Raw genomic sequence first — 17,033 nt, 5'->3', positions numbered from 1 at the left:
TCTTAATGCCATGCCATTGATTATTGGCACCTAGTGTAATCAAGAGGGATGTCTAAGTAGACGAAAGTAGTCATGAATATGACTTTAAAAACACAGGAGTGCTGAGCGTTTAGACTAGAGGATCACTATGATAAAGGAATTGACTGAACATTCTGACCTGTCGTGATCCACTGTAAGTTCATTAAGATTACAATCAGTACTAAATGCTGTGGAAGACTTTTATTTTGAACTTTTTGGGCAACATAAGTAGGATTTCCCAACAGGTCCTCTTGGGGAAGCTTCTTCTTTTCATAGTGATATTAATTGATATTAAGAATGCATGCTTGCAATGGCTTGGAGGAGGATCTAAAATAATGTGAAATCATCAGTATCATGTATTCATGCCAAAAGATTAATTCTTGTGTCAAAGACCTGCTGCCTGTTTTATCCATTCAAATGAACAACATACTGTATACATAATAGTACTGAAATACTTGAGTAGCACCCCTCTTCATTTCAGTGTTAAAACATTTCTGCTGTTTCAGTGTTCCCAAACAATGGCACAGACATCCAACACTGGTCACCCTCCATTAGCTTTCCTGTCTGCTCCGCTGAGATTTGTGTGAAACAGTCAAATCGGAAGTGTAAATGCAGTTTTCAGTGTGCAAATACAGATTTAATTCCTGTTAATATGTGACTGCAGTAACACCCAACTGCTCACCCCTCCCTCTATGTTTCTCTGGTTGATTGCATTTGCTTATTTGGGTGTAATGGCCAAGGCTTGGAAATATTCCATTCAGTAAGGAAACAATCAGCCTGGGTGTTTGCATTCACTAAGTTTAACCAACTCTCGAGGATTATTACCTTGTTGTAATTTCACACAATTTTCTACTTAGAGTGACATTTTCTGTGGAATTTGATTTAAAAGTTAACTTCATTTTCTTATCATCCAGTGGAAAGAGAGTTACCGTTGGTGTGAAGCCAGATTTTGCAGTTTACAGCCAGTCACTCTGTCGAGAAGTCCCTCCAAGAATAATTTGCTGACTGTCATAAATATTTTCGGCCTTAATGCACAATCAGGATTGGGAGGCTAAATTTAGCAGGCTTAAGTGTTTCTGGAAATAGACTGCAGAGAGAGTCAGGGGTGGTAAGAGAAAGACAATGTCATAAAGTTTAGTCCCAGAACAGTGAGTTCAGAGAGGAAATTAATTTGACTAATCCAATTCAAACAGATCATACCTAGTTTAATCTTCATGAAGACACAGTAAAAACTCTGTATGTATAGGAGGAAGTTAATCATGTTCAGTTTGATCAAAAGGAGAGCGGTCTTATTTGCCATCACAGGGCTGCTGTTTCTGCACACCAGTCCTGCATGGATTATCCTCTGGGCTCAGTGAATAGAGCGGTTCAGTCAGGCCTAACACAAGAAGCCCAGCACACTGAATATTTCCCTTCCTATTCAGCCAATTTAACACCTGCTTTTTCCCAGCAGACAGAGGTCAAAGTAAAGGAGACAGAAGATCGAAGCTTGTGGGTTTGTGTGCGTCAAGGTCCAGCAACTTCACTTCATCTTTCCCCCATGACACGCTCACTGTTCCTGGTTACCTGCAGTGTTTGTGTGGTCAGAGAGGCCAATGGGGTATAAAATAGAAGCTGCATCTCCTTGGTGACAAGAGAGAGCAGCCGCTTGCTGATGTGTCTGCAGAAAGGGTTGTTAGTTGTTAGCCATTAGAGGAAAAAAAAATCATTAAGAAGTGTCGCCACAGTTAATCGTGTTGGGGAAAAGTTATAGTTTAAGGTATAGGCTGTAGGATTTTGAGCTCGGGAGACTAAGGCTGCTGAAACTTTCAGAACTTTGACCTTTTAGTTTTCCAACTGCAAACTAAACATGAAATAGTAGCTCGATTCTGATGTAGTGTGATATAGATCCAGTTGCTGCCAGTGTTGACTTGACTATAGTAAATATTTATGTCAACGATTGTTGGGATTTGCGCAACTTGCCGACTAAATGATTATACGTTGTACCTTTTGCTATTCTACACCGGAATTACTATTCTGTGAAGCAAATTATTTATATTTTTATACCTTGACCTTCAGTGCCGGTCAAATGTTGTGCTCAAGCTGTAATGCAGCCACCCACCACTAGCCGGGGCTGTAGTTACAGACTAGCTGTAGCCCAGGTCATTTGGCCTTCTCTCCTTGCTCTACTGCCTGGATGTAAACCAGCACAGTAAACAAATTGCATCTTGTAGGATCTGCCTAGTTTGGCAGTGTTTTGATCCAGAAAATGGAGAGAGAGATAAATTAAGGCTGAGTGAGGTTATACCGTCTTACTGACCCGTGCAATGCATAACCACATACAGCATAGAGATGTGAACGTTAACCTGAAAAGAGGCTGATGTTGTGTTCACTGCTATACGCCAAACACCCGGCAAACCGATTTCCTATCATTTACCCACAGACACTGTGATCCCACTCCGTCTGAAACATGATACAGTTTAAAAACAATGACTGCACAAGATATGTTTCCCCTCAACTCAAAATAAATTCTGCTCAATTTTGATTTTTGTTTCTTGAATTTTTCCTTACTTTTCGACTATTGCCGGTTAGTCACTGTACACTGGTCATTTTTAGTTACAAACCCACTTATACTGTTCTCCACATTTGTCCATAAGCTGTCGTTTTAGCTTTCTGGCCAACAACCTTACTTTTTTTGTCTCAGTCATGCTCTCATGGTGTGATTTTTTATATACACTACCGGTCAAAAGTTTGGACACACAACAGTGACAGTATTATCAATAATACAGTACAATATATTATTATAGATACTGTAATCTGTATCTAGGGCAGACCTATCTATTTCTATTTTTTTTTTAAAGATTTATTTTGGGGCTTTTTGTGCCTTTATTGTAGAGAGAGGACAGTGGATAGAGTCAGAAATCAGGGAGAGAGACATGCGGGAAAGGAGCCACAGGCCGGATTTGAACCTGGGCCGCCCGCTTGAAGGACTACAGCCTCCACACATGGGGTGCGCGCACTAACCACTGTGCCACCAGCGCCCCACTATTTCTATTTATATAAGAAAGACATGTCAAACATTTAAGCGTAAGTCTTTAGATGAAAATGTCTTTAAGAAAATAGCATGCTTTTTAATCAGGTGTGTCAAAACTTTGGACCGGTAGTGTACTTTTAATAATGGACCATCAAACCTGCGCCCCCATGTTTGTGTGCAAGACAGGCCTTAAGCACATAAATATATAAATAAAGATCAAGTTAAGATTACCCTGGTGACATAACCCAGGGTCATTAACTCATACTTGATTAAGCTCCCTTCAGAGCCGCAGAGAACATTATCTAACTTTTTCACAGCTGAGGAGTGCTCCATACAACTTACTGTATAAACTGACTCTGAATCAGTGAAGTTCCCCTTGTTACTATTGATTGTAAAATTATTATTAAAATTTACTAATTTTCTTCTGATCTTAAACACACATTTAGAATACTGATTCATTTTGACACCACTTGTGCGAAATAACGGAATAAGAGAGTTTTGCGGGAACGTTTGCTTTATTCCCAAATGCTCAATGTTCAAGGTCTCTCTTAGATTACTCTTTAAAGGAAAGTTGTCATTGTGTAAATGCCCCCGCATGTGTGCTAGCAATGCATACTGTCAGCATTGCTTCAGTTGCTGTTGTAGTAGCTGATGTGTTGTAAGGATTATGTTCTCAAAGGGAACACGAATGTTGAAAATGTATTCAGCACTGCTGACAGTTGTGATTGTTGTAGGTTTTATAGCTTGCAGTGCCTCTGGTCTAATGACCTGTTCCCTTTAGAGCTCTTGTTGTGCTACACAGCTGCACTGCTGGTTTAATATTCTTAATGCAGCTGTAAATCCTATTAAGGTTCTTTTTCAACAATTTGTCAATCACTTTAGAAATGGTAAAAGTTTAAGAAAATATGGAGCATGTGTCCAAAATCTCCATCTGCCTCTTACTTTCTCTCTCTTTCTTAATCTCTCTGTCATAATCCCTCCCTCTGCCTCTGTCAGACGCCATCTCTTCTCACAAACACAGCTTTAAATGCTTTCCCTCCACACACTCTGCTCACTGATGAAGTGTTTATTTAAAGGCTAATATTCCATTCAATTCCACCTTGAAATCGCATTATTTCTAATCCTAAACCATGTTTTGCTGACTATTACTGTGCAAATGTGGTAAGCTATTTTTTCTGCGTTCCTCCTCTAAATCCACTTGTGTTTGAATTGTCCACTAGATAAAGTGAGTTTGACTGCAGTTTATCACCCTACTGGGTCAAATTGTAGCCTGTTGTTGGCGTAGAAAAGTCCATGAGCCATTGATTCCCCCCTGGGCCCTGCTGGAACAGATGCAGAGCGGCGGTGGAAATTGAAAAAGGAGCCTGCTACCTCTCATAATTCGATGACAGTGAAATGAAACAGTATCTCAAGAAAGCAATCAGAATCTCAAATTACCTTCTTTTTTTTTTTTTGCAGACGCATTGTTTGCAGATCAGCAGAACTGTCCGCGCTCTGTCCCTTTATGTCATTGTTTCCCTCGCTCTCTTTCTTTTCCTGCCTCTCAGGTGCTCTGCGTGCAGTAATGAGCGGCAGAGAGGCGATGTTGTGTTGATTTATTGCATGGTTGCTCAAATGGAACCTGGATGGAATGTGTCTGTCATTGGGGCGACGCTTAGATAGAAACACCTGTGATGCCCAGGGACAACTAAGTGCTCCATCAGGGATAGGTTCTCCCCCTCAGCCATCAACTCACCTTACACACACAATCACACACTAATAAAAAAAACACACAAAAGTAACACCCATACAAAATTGAAGCACGGTATATAAAACGTACACTCAGCATTGACAAAGTTGCAACATCATTCACATCAAATTTGCCTGAAATCACAGCAGCAGCATCTACTTTACCAGAGGTGTAGCTGTGTTAAAATATTCAACCAATTTAGTCCTGAGCTACAAGAAAGATGTTTGACACAGAATGAACAGTTTCAAAATCGATCCTGCAGAACAAATATTCCACCTATGTTTCTTTCTTGTCAACCTGGTTGCTTCACTTATCACATTTACCACTAACGCTGATCTCTGACATCCATCAGGGTGGGTGCCCACATGCTATCATAATGTTGTACTGCTGTCCTCCATTCAAAGGAATGAAGGGAATCTAGCAAGTTGTTATAATTTGACTTCTAATTTAGATTTGAGAAAACTGTAAAGACGATTTAAGTTAAAATTCGGAGCGACATTGATCCATATGTCAAATAGAACACATCTGATAACCCATTAGCTACAGTTAGAAAACAGCTTATAAGCATCAGCCACTTCCTAGCTCATATTTACGTTATAGCTAACACTACGTTGGCTAACACTACGTCAGCTAAGAATGAATACCTTTCCTAATGTACTTTTAGAAACTACAAAACTGTTACATTAGCTTTCAGCCCCTTCCTAACGAACAACATTTGTTAAAGAAAGAAAAAAGTGGCTAACTGCTAATGTTTGTTGTTTTTTAAAAGTAGCTAGCTAGTAGTTACTGTAATTGGCGGTGATTCATAAAGACATTAAATCAAAACAGTCGTCAGGTACCCTTAATGTGAAAATGCAATACATTTCAAAACTATAGTCGTCAGCATTAACAAAAGGTCATCTCATTCATAAGATTTCGTGCAGTCAAATTTTTCAACCAAAAAAGTCTGATGACTGAAACAACAGAGACCACAATTACAAGAAGCTCAGATTTCAAGTTCTTTTAACACATAATCTCGTCATTTTTGCGTTTTGATTTGTAAAAATGCAAAGAAAGGAACAAAACAAATCTACTGGAGTATTGTAACTTCATTTATCAGTTACATGAACATACATACAATGTTAAAATTAACTCATTAGTGAATTACACAAACATCAAATACCACTCTTGAAGAATTCCAAACAAACACACAAGCACAAGGGATTGGGGACATTGTTTACTTGGTGATGGAGTAGCAGCTGTCGAGGATCAGCCTTGTGTCCTTGTCATTGTTTCCCAGGGGCATCTGGGAAGGAGGAAGGAGGAGAGAAGGAGAAGAGCAGTTAACAGCTTTTGACCAATGAATGAGCCACACACACATAAAGCTACACACACAGCCCAAAAAAACAAGTCTCTCAAATACTTCAATTTGAACGAGGGTGCAGAATAAAGCAAGACTCCTATGGTGACTGAATTCCCAGCAGTCCTCTCAAACCAAAGATCTTGATGGAAAATTTTATTGTATGTGGCATACTCAGTGAGAGTAAAGATGTTTGCACCAAACTCTCAAGGTAGAAGTGCTCCATGAACAACATTTAGACAGATATGTAGACAGAGTGGATGAGCAGATTGATTAAAATAAGCACTTTTCTCCTTCAATGTCAAAATGCTCAATGGACTGTAGAAAATAGTGACATTTTAGTCAATGGAAGAAACAAAACTTATTTAAGAAGTTAATGAGAAAAATACAATCAAATCAAAGACGATACAAATCCATTAGTTTTTCTATTGCCATATAATGCTCCCTTTCCAAGATTGATTATTTTTTTCTGCGCCAATGAAAAAACGATGTGTCGTATGTGTGGAAATGTTCTAGAGTGAAATATACTGTTATAATAAGGCAAGTAAATGCAATAAAAAGCCATTGGCTAGCACAAATGTTGGCTAAATATAACTAATAAATTGGTAAAAGTGCAAGCTAAAAGCAATGGTTAAAAATACTAAGATAAAAGACATGTTTCAACCGTTAGCATTATCTGAAATGTTATGGAAAAATAATGGAAATTGTTAGCTTAAAAAGTAATGGATAAGAGTTCAAATGTTTTAGGTTCCAGCTCTATTCTTGAAATTGTGAGCTGAGAGTAATGGATAAACCAAATCTCTGGCCTAAAAACACATAACAGTCATGGAAAGTATTTTAAGCTAAAAGTTAAATGGATGAAATTGTAACTGACTAGAAATTTGATGGTTACAATTGTTGGGTAAAAGTGGATGGAGGATTAAATTGTCATTGTGAAAGCGTTAAAAGTCATTTTGAAAGAGTTGAGATTGTTGGCTGAAGCTTACAGTTAAATGGTTAAACTTGTAAGATAACAGAAGTCCTTAAGATTTAAGTGTATGCAAAAAGTAATATTCATCAAGGTATTCACCACGGTTAATGGTTGAAAGTTTAAGCTGAAACAAATCTCAACATGCTACTGATGTTGATGATATTAATAACATAGTAAGGATTGTATTGATAGGGATATTCATGATGATGATGATATGGATGATGAGGCTGTTGATGTTGTGGATGATTAGAAAAGAAAAATCCATTAAACCCTGTGATGGGTTCAGTCCACTTCCTGCATTGAAGCGGTTTGTTGGCACTTACTGATGTTGTGTCCTCCTTTATAGGTCCTTGCTTGTGTTGTTCATACTCTCAGATGTGTGTCACTTTGGACAAAGGCATTAGTTAAATTCAACCATAATAGCTAAAGAGCTGAAATAGCTTGGTAGCCTTACAGATAAATGGTTGATGAAATCCAAACATCACTGAACCAAACTGGACACAAATTTTAAAAAAGGCTCACTAAAAAAATGATCTAACTTTATCATGTTTAATCCATTAAAATCATAAAATCTCGAAGATAGTTGCCGTTGTTGATGAACGTTACGACCCTGAGAGTCATGTGCTTCACTTGCTGATCTGTCCTTGACCAAGACACTGTATCCCTCTCTGTATCCGGAGCATTTTCTTCTCCTGCTTCCCTTATGGAGATCAATAATGTATCACATGAATCATCAGTTCACACACAAGGGCAGAGATCACACAGTTCTGTAATCTATATGCCTCTGAAATGCTGTGACCGTCCATCCTGTGTGCTCAGAATAAAGAATGCTTTACTGAACATTACCAAACATTATTGGGGTTAAATCTTTGCTCAAGGGCACTTGGACCATCGATGTTTGGGATTGGTGTTGGGATTTATTAGTAGTTTTTTTCTCCAAGGTTTCCCAGTCACAGACCATATTTTGCATTTAGCGTTGTTGGCTACTTTGATGAATACAGGTCAAGGGCAGGATATGTTAATGCCTGTATGAATGCAAAGCAAGTAAGCTAAGCTTCCCTTGGATAAATAATAGAATTGTAAGTCATGTCAAAACGCCTCTTCTTTCCCTCTTTTCCCGACAGTCTAGTCCAGTGGAGTTCTTAGCAGTGTTGTTGGTGTGAAGCCGGTATTGGTCATGGCGTGACATTAGGGTACACATTGCTGCTAATCGCTGTTCAGGGCACAGACCCAGCTCACTGGCCATGACACCCAGGGTGTGGTGAATCCTATCAGTCCTCAGCAGATCCTGTGGCCTCCTCGTTTCACTGCTACTGTCCTGTGTAGTCCGGCTGTCATCCGCAGGGTCAACAAAGCCCTGATGAGGGGATATTAGCTTTAAAGCTAATCTTTACTGCACCGTTTGGTCAAAAGTTTTTTTTTTTTAATATATATATATATATGCTTACAAAAAATATATAGAGAGAGATTTTTGTTTCTTTGTATAGTCCAGTATGTAACATGTAGGTTTGTTTTGGAGTTGAAGTTGGGTGAGTTGTTAGATTGAAAACTGCACACACACACAGTCAATATAGGAGACTGTGCAAGTATGAAAGAGACAATCATCCCTGCCAAAATTGTTCTTTAGCTATGATTGAAAGGGCTGGAAGTAATCAAAACTGTGGGGAAAAAAATCTTCCTTTTTCTTTCAATTTCTTTTTCGACTTATTCTTCTGCCTGCCTCTCCACATCCATCTACAGTTGTGCATGGTGTGATTAATGGCAGCCATTCATTAGCTTGATCAACCACTTTAGCAGAGATTATTAATCAGATGCTTATTTAAATGTCACCACTGAGCAGCTGAGAGGAAATGAGGCCACTGGGAAATTGGGTTTTCTGTGTGTGGGCTGCTCATGTATGCGTGGTTGTGTATGAGTGTGTGTGAGTGTGTGTGAACTCCCTTTGGTTGCTGGAATATTGCCACACACTGATAACTATGAACCTCATTCATACTGTTTTACATACATTTGGCTCAGCCGTGAATACTGAAGGGATGTGTAGCAATAGAGCCTGATGTTCAATACCAAATGAGAACTTATTGTATCATTAATAAAACATACGTTGTGCCTATTATGAAGAGCTATACATGTGGGATTGTACATTACTGAACGTGTATATCTCTTAACACTTCTGTAATGGTGTGTTTCATTATTTTGTGTTGTCTTTGTTTTTCCAATAAAGGATGTTTCTCACTAAAGAGCCTAAAGGGGCTAATCAGGACCAACTCAACATTTGATTCAGATTTTTTACGAGAATTAAATTCTAATGTTGGTGGCTGCCAGACTGAATTACCAGTGCAGCACAGCAACTATTGCAAACACATTTTTAAAAGAATGTGATTAGCAAATGTTTTGCCGGCATTAGCGAGCTGCTTGTGTGTGGTTATTGGAGAAATTGCATCTTTAATCTGTATATTCGACAGTGTCTATAAATCTCTGGGTTTGTCTTTTTTTTTTTCATTCAGGTGTGCAACCGCTGTGCATTTGGTGTAAGTGTCATTTTCTGTCAGGATTAGTAGTTGTAAGACGATGGCAGTGTTTTGCTCTTTGAGGAGCTCAATATGTGTATGTGCAGAGCTGCAGGGCGACTTAAAGTCTGCGTCGCGGGCTTTAAAGTGAACATTTTCTGTGTTGCAAAGGGTAAATACAGTAAAGCCCCAGAAGATTACTCACTTACTGGCGCTTTATAAGAAGAGGAGAGGGTGTGGCCATGTGAGGATTTGCTCTGAATTCAGTTCACCCAGGCAGAGGCATTGTAAAGAAGCTGCAGTGTGAATAAAATGACAGCACAAAAGACACATACTCCTCATGTCAGAACGTATACAGTGAGCTATGATTTACCTCGGTGAATTCACCCTGGTAATTATTATTCAGTGACGCAATACATAGTGATACTTTTGAAGTTTCACCTCTGTAATCAAATATTACCCAACGTGACCGAGCCTAGGCATCAGGCTTATAAATTTAACAGGATTAAATCACACACTGTGGAAAGAGTACATACGCTTTTTTTGTAGTTCATCAATCATTTTATCAATCCATGTAATTGATTGAATCGAATAATCAAGGAGGGCAGCGTAGGAGAGGAGTTGATTGATAGCGGCGGGGATGGAACTCACCTGATTGAAATTCAGGAGCCAGAGTCTTAAAAGGTCATGGGTCACATGAGAAGCATTTATAGGCATGGCTGTGTCTTAGTGGAACCTTTGTTGCTATCTTAAGAATAGGACGAGAAGTGTCCTTGTGAGTGTGTGTGGGAGTGTGTGTGTGTGTGTGTGGGCATGCGACCATCATGCTTCTATTCCTTTGAGGTTGCCTGGCCTTGTGATTGTTGTAGGTTAAGTGATGCCAAAGCCCAATAATAAATCTCTGGAACAACCAGCACAGATGACCTGAAGGTCACTGTTTCATTAACTGTCTTCCACTTCGATTGGATCTCATCCCTCGTTCCTGTCTGCTTTTCTGCCTGCCTACCTACCTGCTCTCTATAAGTACCTAAACATCATGTGGAAGGCAGCATGTCGTCATGTTATCCAGCATGGATAATGAAGAGGGAGGCTTATGTAGGAGGTATAAGTAAATCAAGTCAAAAGAATAGTTCAAAAATATGGGTTTTTACAATGTTTGTGAAATATATAGGCTACTATTCTTCTCTCTATATTAATAAAGACAGCAGAGCCAGAAGATTGTTAGCTTATGTCAGCATAAAGACTTGAAAAAGCTAGCATGGATTTGGCAACAGGCAAAACAAACCAAGAACCAGAGGTGTGGACTCGAGTCACTTGATTTTGACTCACAGATTGGAAGACTTTGGACTCGACTTGACATTATCATAAAGGGCTTACACCACCAATGACTCGTGACTTCACTCGGACTTGAGCCTTATGACTAGCGAGTACTTGAGATTTAACAGAATTGGTAATCGGGAGTGCTGATAGCCTAGCGGTTATGTCGCATGCCCAATGTACAGAGGTGAAAGTCCTAGTTGCAGCGGATGTGTGTTAGATATTGACCCTTTGCTCTTTGCTCCATGTCCCAACATTTCCTGTTTCTCTTCAGCGGTCCTAGCCAATGAAGGCACGATGGCCCAAAAAACAAGTTAAATGTGTTAGTACAAAGACACTCATGTTGTATTTGCAGCGAGTGAAAACATTATTGTCTCAACTTTTGCCTGCATTCAAAAAAGAGGCTGGGACGCTTCGGTTCGATTCGAGCTAATCCAACCAATAGATGTCTGCGTTTTGCTATTGAAAGAAACATTCCCTTACTGCTTTGAAGTACACGACTCAGCAGCTCTCTACATGGAGAGTGGCCATGTGGGCGGTTTTGTGTGAATGGTAAAGCAGGCCATTGCTTCCAAGAAAGACAAAATAGAGTTGCTCACTTTCCTTTTGATGTCCAAGGCCAAAGAAACCACTTGTTTTTTTGTTTTTTTTTAAATGCATGGCATACTCCATTCAAGTTCTGCTCATTTAAAAGTTAGTTGGAAGAAATCACAAGGGAACTGAAGTAAAAGCTTCAGGAGGAGCTTTTAAGTAGAAGTACCACTTTTGAATTTCTTTTGTGTTCACACAATTGCTTCACTATGTCTCTGTTGGTATAGTGAAAGCACCAAGGATAAAGTGATTTTTGCCTCATAAATATATTTGTCCCAGGAATTTAATGGGATACATTTTTTAACCAATATGTGGAGGCTTGTGTCTTCTGGATCCCTTCTTGAAAATGTCTTGAATCCGGCCAGATTTGATTCAACAAGTTTCATCTTCAAACCCATCTTCCCTCCCCCAATATTTGATTTCATTCATTTTTTTCCATGTAGTGTTCTGTCACCAGGCATGAAGCATTGCCATGTATATATATATATATATATATATATGGGACTTGCTCTTCAAGTGTGCTCCAACACTGAAGCTCTGACTCATGTCTAGACAGAAAAATTAGGGCACACATACAGACAAAAACGCTGACATTTAGGCAAGGTGTTCCTGCTGTGCAATCAGGGCTCATTTTCTAAACTGAGCTCAGCCAGCGGTCGCCATGTCTCATTCTGGCGAGGAACAATCAGATTTAATGGGAATCCTTTTTTGTGTTTCCCTATTTTCCACAGGTTTTGTCCTTAAAATGAATACAGCTCACAACTAACAGCGTCTCTCTGAAAGCACATCTTCTGTGGAAATGTTTGAATCAACTGAAAGCTGTGGAGGTTTCTTTTTCGTTTCAAACACAATGCCATGTGTCATGGCGACAAGGTGACATGATGTGCTATTAGAGTGAAACTTCAATATAGAAATTAGTCCAAGAATAACAGTCATATGACTACTTTAATAGCTTTCATTATAATTTCCCTTTTGTCAAGTACACAAGTGAGTCCTGACTATGTCAAACAAGTCTTTAATAAGTGACAGGAGATCTCAATGATACATTTTTCCTTTGTCTTGGTAAAATCCTATTTTTATTTCAAATCAACTACATGTCAAAGTCATTTAAGTCTGTAGTTAATCATAAATTCTGCTGGAGTTTGGTTGAAAAAGCACATAAACATCACACACAGAGGTGATGATGTGAAAAAAACAAGACAGTAGAAAATGTTCGAGAGTTAATTTCTGTCTTGTGTGAAGTCGTCTGAGGAGTGATGTTGAGTCTTTAGGGATAAAAGTCAAGACTGTGATGTTTCACTAGCAAGACGAGGTAACACACCTCACCATGGACGGGCCTGTTGATGTAATGTATTGCAATATTATACAGAAAAACGTTTTAAAACCTTTTCATTTTGACTGAGAACACTTCAACCCTTTCCCTTATTTGGCTGACAAAGGTTTGGCCTTTGTTTGTCTTGATGAAGTAGTTTTTATTCTTGGTTTATTCAGGATTATATTTACACCTTTAATTGGTCTACACCAGACCTATTCAAATAGCGGCCAAGGGGCCACTCCGGCCTACGGATGACATCAGACTGGCCCACTGATCAGTTCTATTTACAATTAAAAAAGTAATAACTGATAAACAGGGGGGAAAACTTGTGAATGACTGTCATGGTTGCCGCAGTAAAGTTTTAAAAACAGCACAGCGCTCCAATTTAATAGAACATCTTTGGTCCTGTGCTCGCAGCCTATAACTGTGTACTGTTGTGGTGGGCTTGCTTGTCTGGCCCCTGGGTCCTTAGCTTGATGAAAATTTGGCCCCCTGAACAATATAGTTGAATGGCTCTGGTCTACACGATTTTCAGAAAATGTAGGCAAAAAGCAATTTATTTTTGCTTTTTCTGTTCCCATTAAATCTAAAATGTATCAAATCCCATAAAATGAACATAATTAAACTCATAAAACTCTCAATTTCCCTGTAAAATGAAGCTGAAACTTCTTCTAACAAGCATGTGAATTAATGAACGAAACCCAGAAGAACATCTACTCCACAAGAGTTTGACCTAGGTCCTTTAAATGTTCTTGTAAAGATTAAATGGCCAGTCTATTTGTTTGTTTCTAGAGTTCCGCTTACGTCGGGACGCTTTTTAGAAATGATAATGTAACAGATGGTCTCCCATCTCTTTTGGTAAAGATTCAACCCCTGCCTAAAGTAAAATTACAGGTTGGGCCAAGCGGGCAATAGGGAGTTGACATTAATTTACCATATCTAATTTACCATATCTAAGGAAGAAGTAAGTTTCTGCTTATGTAAATGGTCTTGCAGAACATTAATTGTAGATCATTTGGCTCTTCATTTTCTGTTCTTTAGCAATAGTCTTTGCGATGGATAGAGTTTTATAAGCTAAGCTTCCAAAAAAATGATCTCATGCTCAGTACCTCATGACTTTAAGTTGTTTGCGTTACACAAGATTACATTGGCGGCGCATTACATTCCAACCAACTTCTTTTCAGTGACTGAAAAGAAAAGAAAGTAGTCAATGATTTAATGGTTCCAAAATAATTGAAGCATGAGAGCAACAGTTTCTAGCTTTCTCTGGAGGATTTCCCTCGGTGCTTTGTTACACCTTGTTGTTTTTTGTTTCTGTGAGGATCCTGATTTTGTAATCATGTATTAAAAATGAATGCCCCCGCCTCTCTTCTGCTCTCTCCTCAGATCCGGACTTTGCAGACTTGGGAGTCCCCCCGCCTCTACCCTGTAGGTATACTCGCTCTCTCTCTTTCTGCCTTTGTTTCTTCCGTTTCTCTCTTCATGTTTTTGTCTCACTTGTTTTCAATCTTTCTTAGTATTCTCTTTTCATCCCAACATTTTCATCCTCATACTGTTTTTCCTCCAGTTTTTCTTCAGTTTCCATGAATATAATTGGACTTTTAGCTGTAAAAAAATGTGTATGTTGTATGTTCCTGTGTGGTATTTGTGGAGTTCACATACTGTATATCTGTGATTGTGTGTGCATGTGTTTATGCATTCCCATGTGTTTCAGCCTGTCAGTATGATATGGTTGGTCCAGAAGGTATCGTTGAGTCCCATCAGATCACCAGAGACGGAAAGGCGGGCGCCACAGAGGCCGTCGACTGTAAGTGGTACATCCGGGCTCCCCCGCGCTCCAAGGTTAGTGACACCAGCAGCACTAACGTAGCTGTCAGTTAGATCTACTGGCAAATTTTGAAATGTCACATGAAATCAAATAAAATTGTGTTCCTGTCAGCTGGGTTGACTACATCTTAACGCAGTTACCAAGTCAGACCAAGAATCAAAAAGAAACATAAATACTGCAAGAAAATAGTGCATGTCTTTGGAAATTTCATTGAGCTTTTGAGTTCTTTTTCTTGTTAATTTGCTGTCTCCATTCAGAGTTCCTTCTCTCATGCATTAAGATCAGTGGTTGCATCAGAAAGCTTTGATGTTTCATGTGGGTTTGTCTGCAGCTGTCAGCACTTTCCCAACGTGAGTGTGTGTTCTTGGAGGAGGGGGGGGGTGAGGGGTCAGACAGACACGCAGACGGGTTTATTTTGGGTCAGACACTTTTTTTAATCAGCGAGCTGTTGCCAGGAGGAATGGAGGGATGGTAGAAGGAGAGAAAGAGGGAGAGAGAGAGAGCGTCCAGACAGAGAGAGAGAGAGAGAGGGGGTGCTGATGAAATGGTGTTGCCATGCAGCTTGACCCCGAGGTCCGCTTCGGCCTGTGTTTGTTTCCCCCAGCCGCTGTTCTCCACGCTGCGCTGCATGCATATACAAATACTGCATACATCCACACACATCCACACTTTTGCTAAACACACACAAGACTGGTTTCCTTATCTGCCAGAGGTACCTGTGCTGCATTAATGCTACAGGATTAAAAGTTTCCTGAGTGCAGCAGTGCAGGAAAAGGCCACATTATACAAACACTATAACTTCTCATTTGGCTCCATATTGCTCGTTCATACACACATACACAGACCAGTCCCATAACTGCAGTAAATCTGCTGATGAAACAGGTTTGGCTCCTCATGCTGGGTTTGATTTAATAGAAAATGGCAGCACATATATGGTTATAATAACAATTCATTCAAGTAGAGAAACTGCACTGTAGGGGTTTTAGAGGAGTCGTCACATTTACAGTATTATACTGTATAATACTGTAAATGTAAATGGTGAGGTAAAATACCTGCAATTACAGTTCTTATGAATTAAAGACAGGGGCTTGACCTGGGGTAGCATTTCTCCCCTGAAATCTGATTGGCTAACCAAGGGGCAACTCCATGAATCTAACTCTGATTTGTTGTCTGCTCAGTCAGAGGCGGGACTGAAGTCAAACCAACTTCTTGGGCTGTGTTCCAACAGTCTTGCCAGTATCTTTCTGGGGAATTCAATGTAGCCCATTTGTTTTCTGGTACTTTGTTCAGTGACTTTTGGAAATTCATTTTCTTTCTTAGTCCTTGTTCTAAAAGGAGTTGGTCATCATAGATATATGTTTTTATGTTTTGTTACTATTTAAGTGGAAAACAAGTGCGTTAGTTGGGCAACCCGAGTCAAAAATGTGAGGACACACCCCTGCTTAAGCTTGCATTTTTAATACTCTTTATCTTACCTTTTCCGCATTTGGAAAATATATAAATAGGTAAATAAGCAAAGCTCCCATTAACCCAAATAGCCAAAGGTTTTGCACAAAGAAGTAAATACATGAAATCATTACAACACTACAGGTTTTTGTTGCTGCAGTTTCTGTCTGCATTCTCCCAGGTGTGCGACAAGGCAGCTGCAGTGTAAGCGTAACTGTGTCACTATTAGTCTCACTAATTCAACATGTTACAAGATGTTATCCATCATTGCTTTGGCTACCATCCTTTAAAGTCACACAGAAGTCGAGGCAAGGGAAGCTATTAAGCTTTTTTTCCGCCCCTGATGAAATCTGGTTCATAGTAGTTTTCACAATGTTTTTCACACTATGCTGCAGGCTCTTGTTTTGTACTGTACACACACACACACACACTGGCTTATGATATTAACTGCTGATAATCTTGGTGCGACTGTGATTCATGGCAGCAGCAGCTTCTTAGCTCTTATCTTCTTCCGCCCGCAGATTTCCTGCTCACGCCCTTATTTCCCTTCAGAAACGTCCTTCAGATTCAGTTTCTTTTAAGCCCCAAGGCCACAGGAACTATTAGACTGCGTCATCCACCTGGAGCCATTCTCTCCATCATCAGTACTCATGTGGAACTATACAAGTGAAGCATTGAGACAGGTATTAGCAGGTACCCTGGCCGTTTTTGGTCGATTAAAAAAAAAATAGCAGAATCGATTCCTCAATGCTTCTAAGTGCAGCGCATGAGTCAGCAGGTACACCAAAGAGGACCATAAGTCAATTTACTGCTCGTTCCATGCATGCCACCATGTGTGAGGCTGTGTGTGTGTGTGCTTGAAAGAGCGACAGAGTGACACAGCCTGGCAGTATGATCTATTTTTCTTGGTCTAAATCAGTGTCATATTTCGCCCTGCAGGAGTGCCTCACAAGACAACTC

At 39.6% G+C, this 17,033-nt stretch overlaps 1 protein-coding gene across 6 annotated transcripts in view; it reads left to right on the top strand.

Annotated features, from left to right (window-relative positions):
- neto1l (neuropilin (NRP) and tolloid (TLL)-like 1, like) overlaps nt 1-17,033 on the top strand; it is a 73,208-nt gene that overhangs the window by 33,663 nt on the left and 22,512 nt on the right. For all 6 annotated transcript variants that reach the window (XR_009676622.1, XM_061064281.1, XM_061064279.1 and 3 more), the window contains exons 5-6: nt 14,186-14,227; nt 14,514-14,641. Coding sequence is in view for 5 of the 6 variants with exons in the window: in XM_061064281.1 (XP_060920264.1) it covers nt 14,186-14,227; nt 14,514-14,641 (170 nt within the window). In the remaining variant the exon portion in view is untranslated. The remainder of the gene's footprint in view (nt 1-14,185; nt 14,228-14,513; nt 14,642-17,033) is intronic.

The sequence above is a fragment of the Labrus mixtus genome, chromosome 19 (genome assembly GCF_963584025.1).
Source record: "Labrus mixtus chromosome 19, fLabMix1.1, whole genome shotgun sequence".
Classification (NCBI taxonomy): Eukaryota; Metazoa; Chordata; class Actinopteri; order Labriformes; family Labridae; genus Labrus; species Labrus mixtus.
Note: the sequence above shows the minus strand (reverse complement) of the source record. Positions and strands in the feature narration are given on the sequence as shown.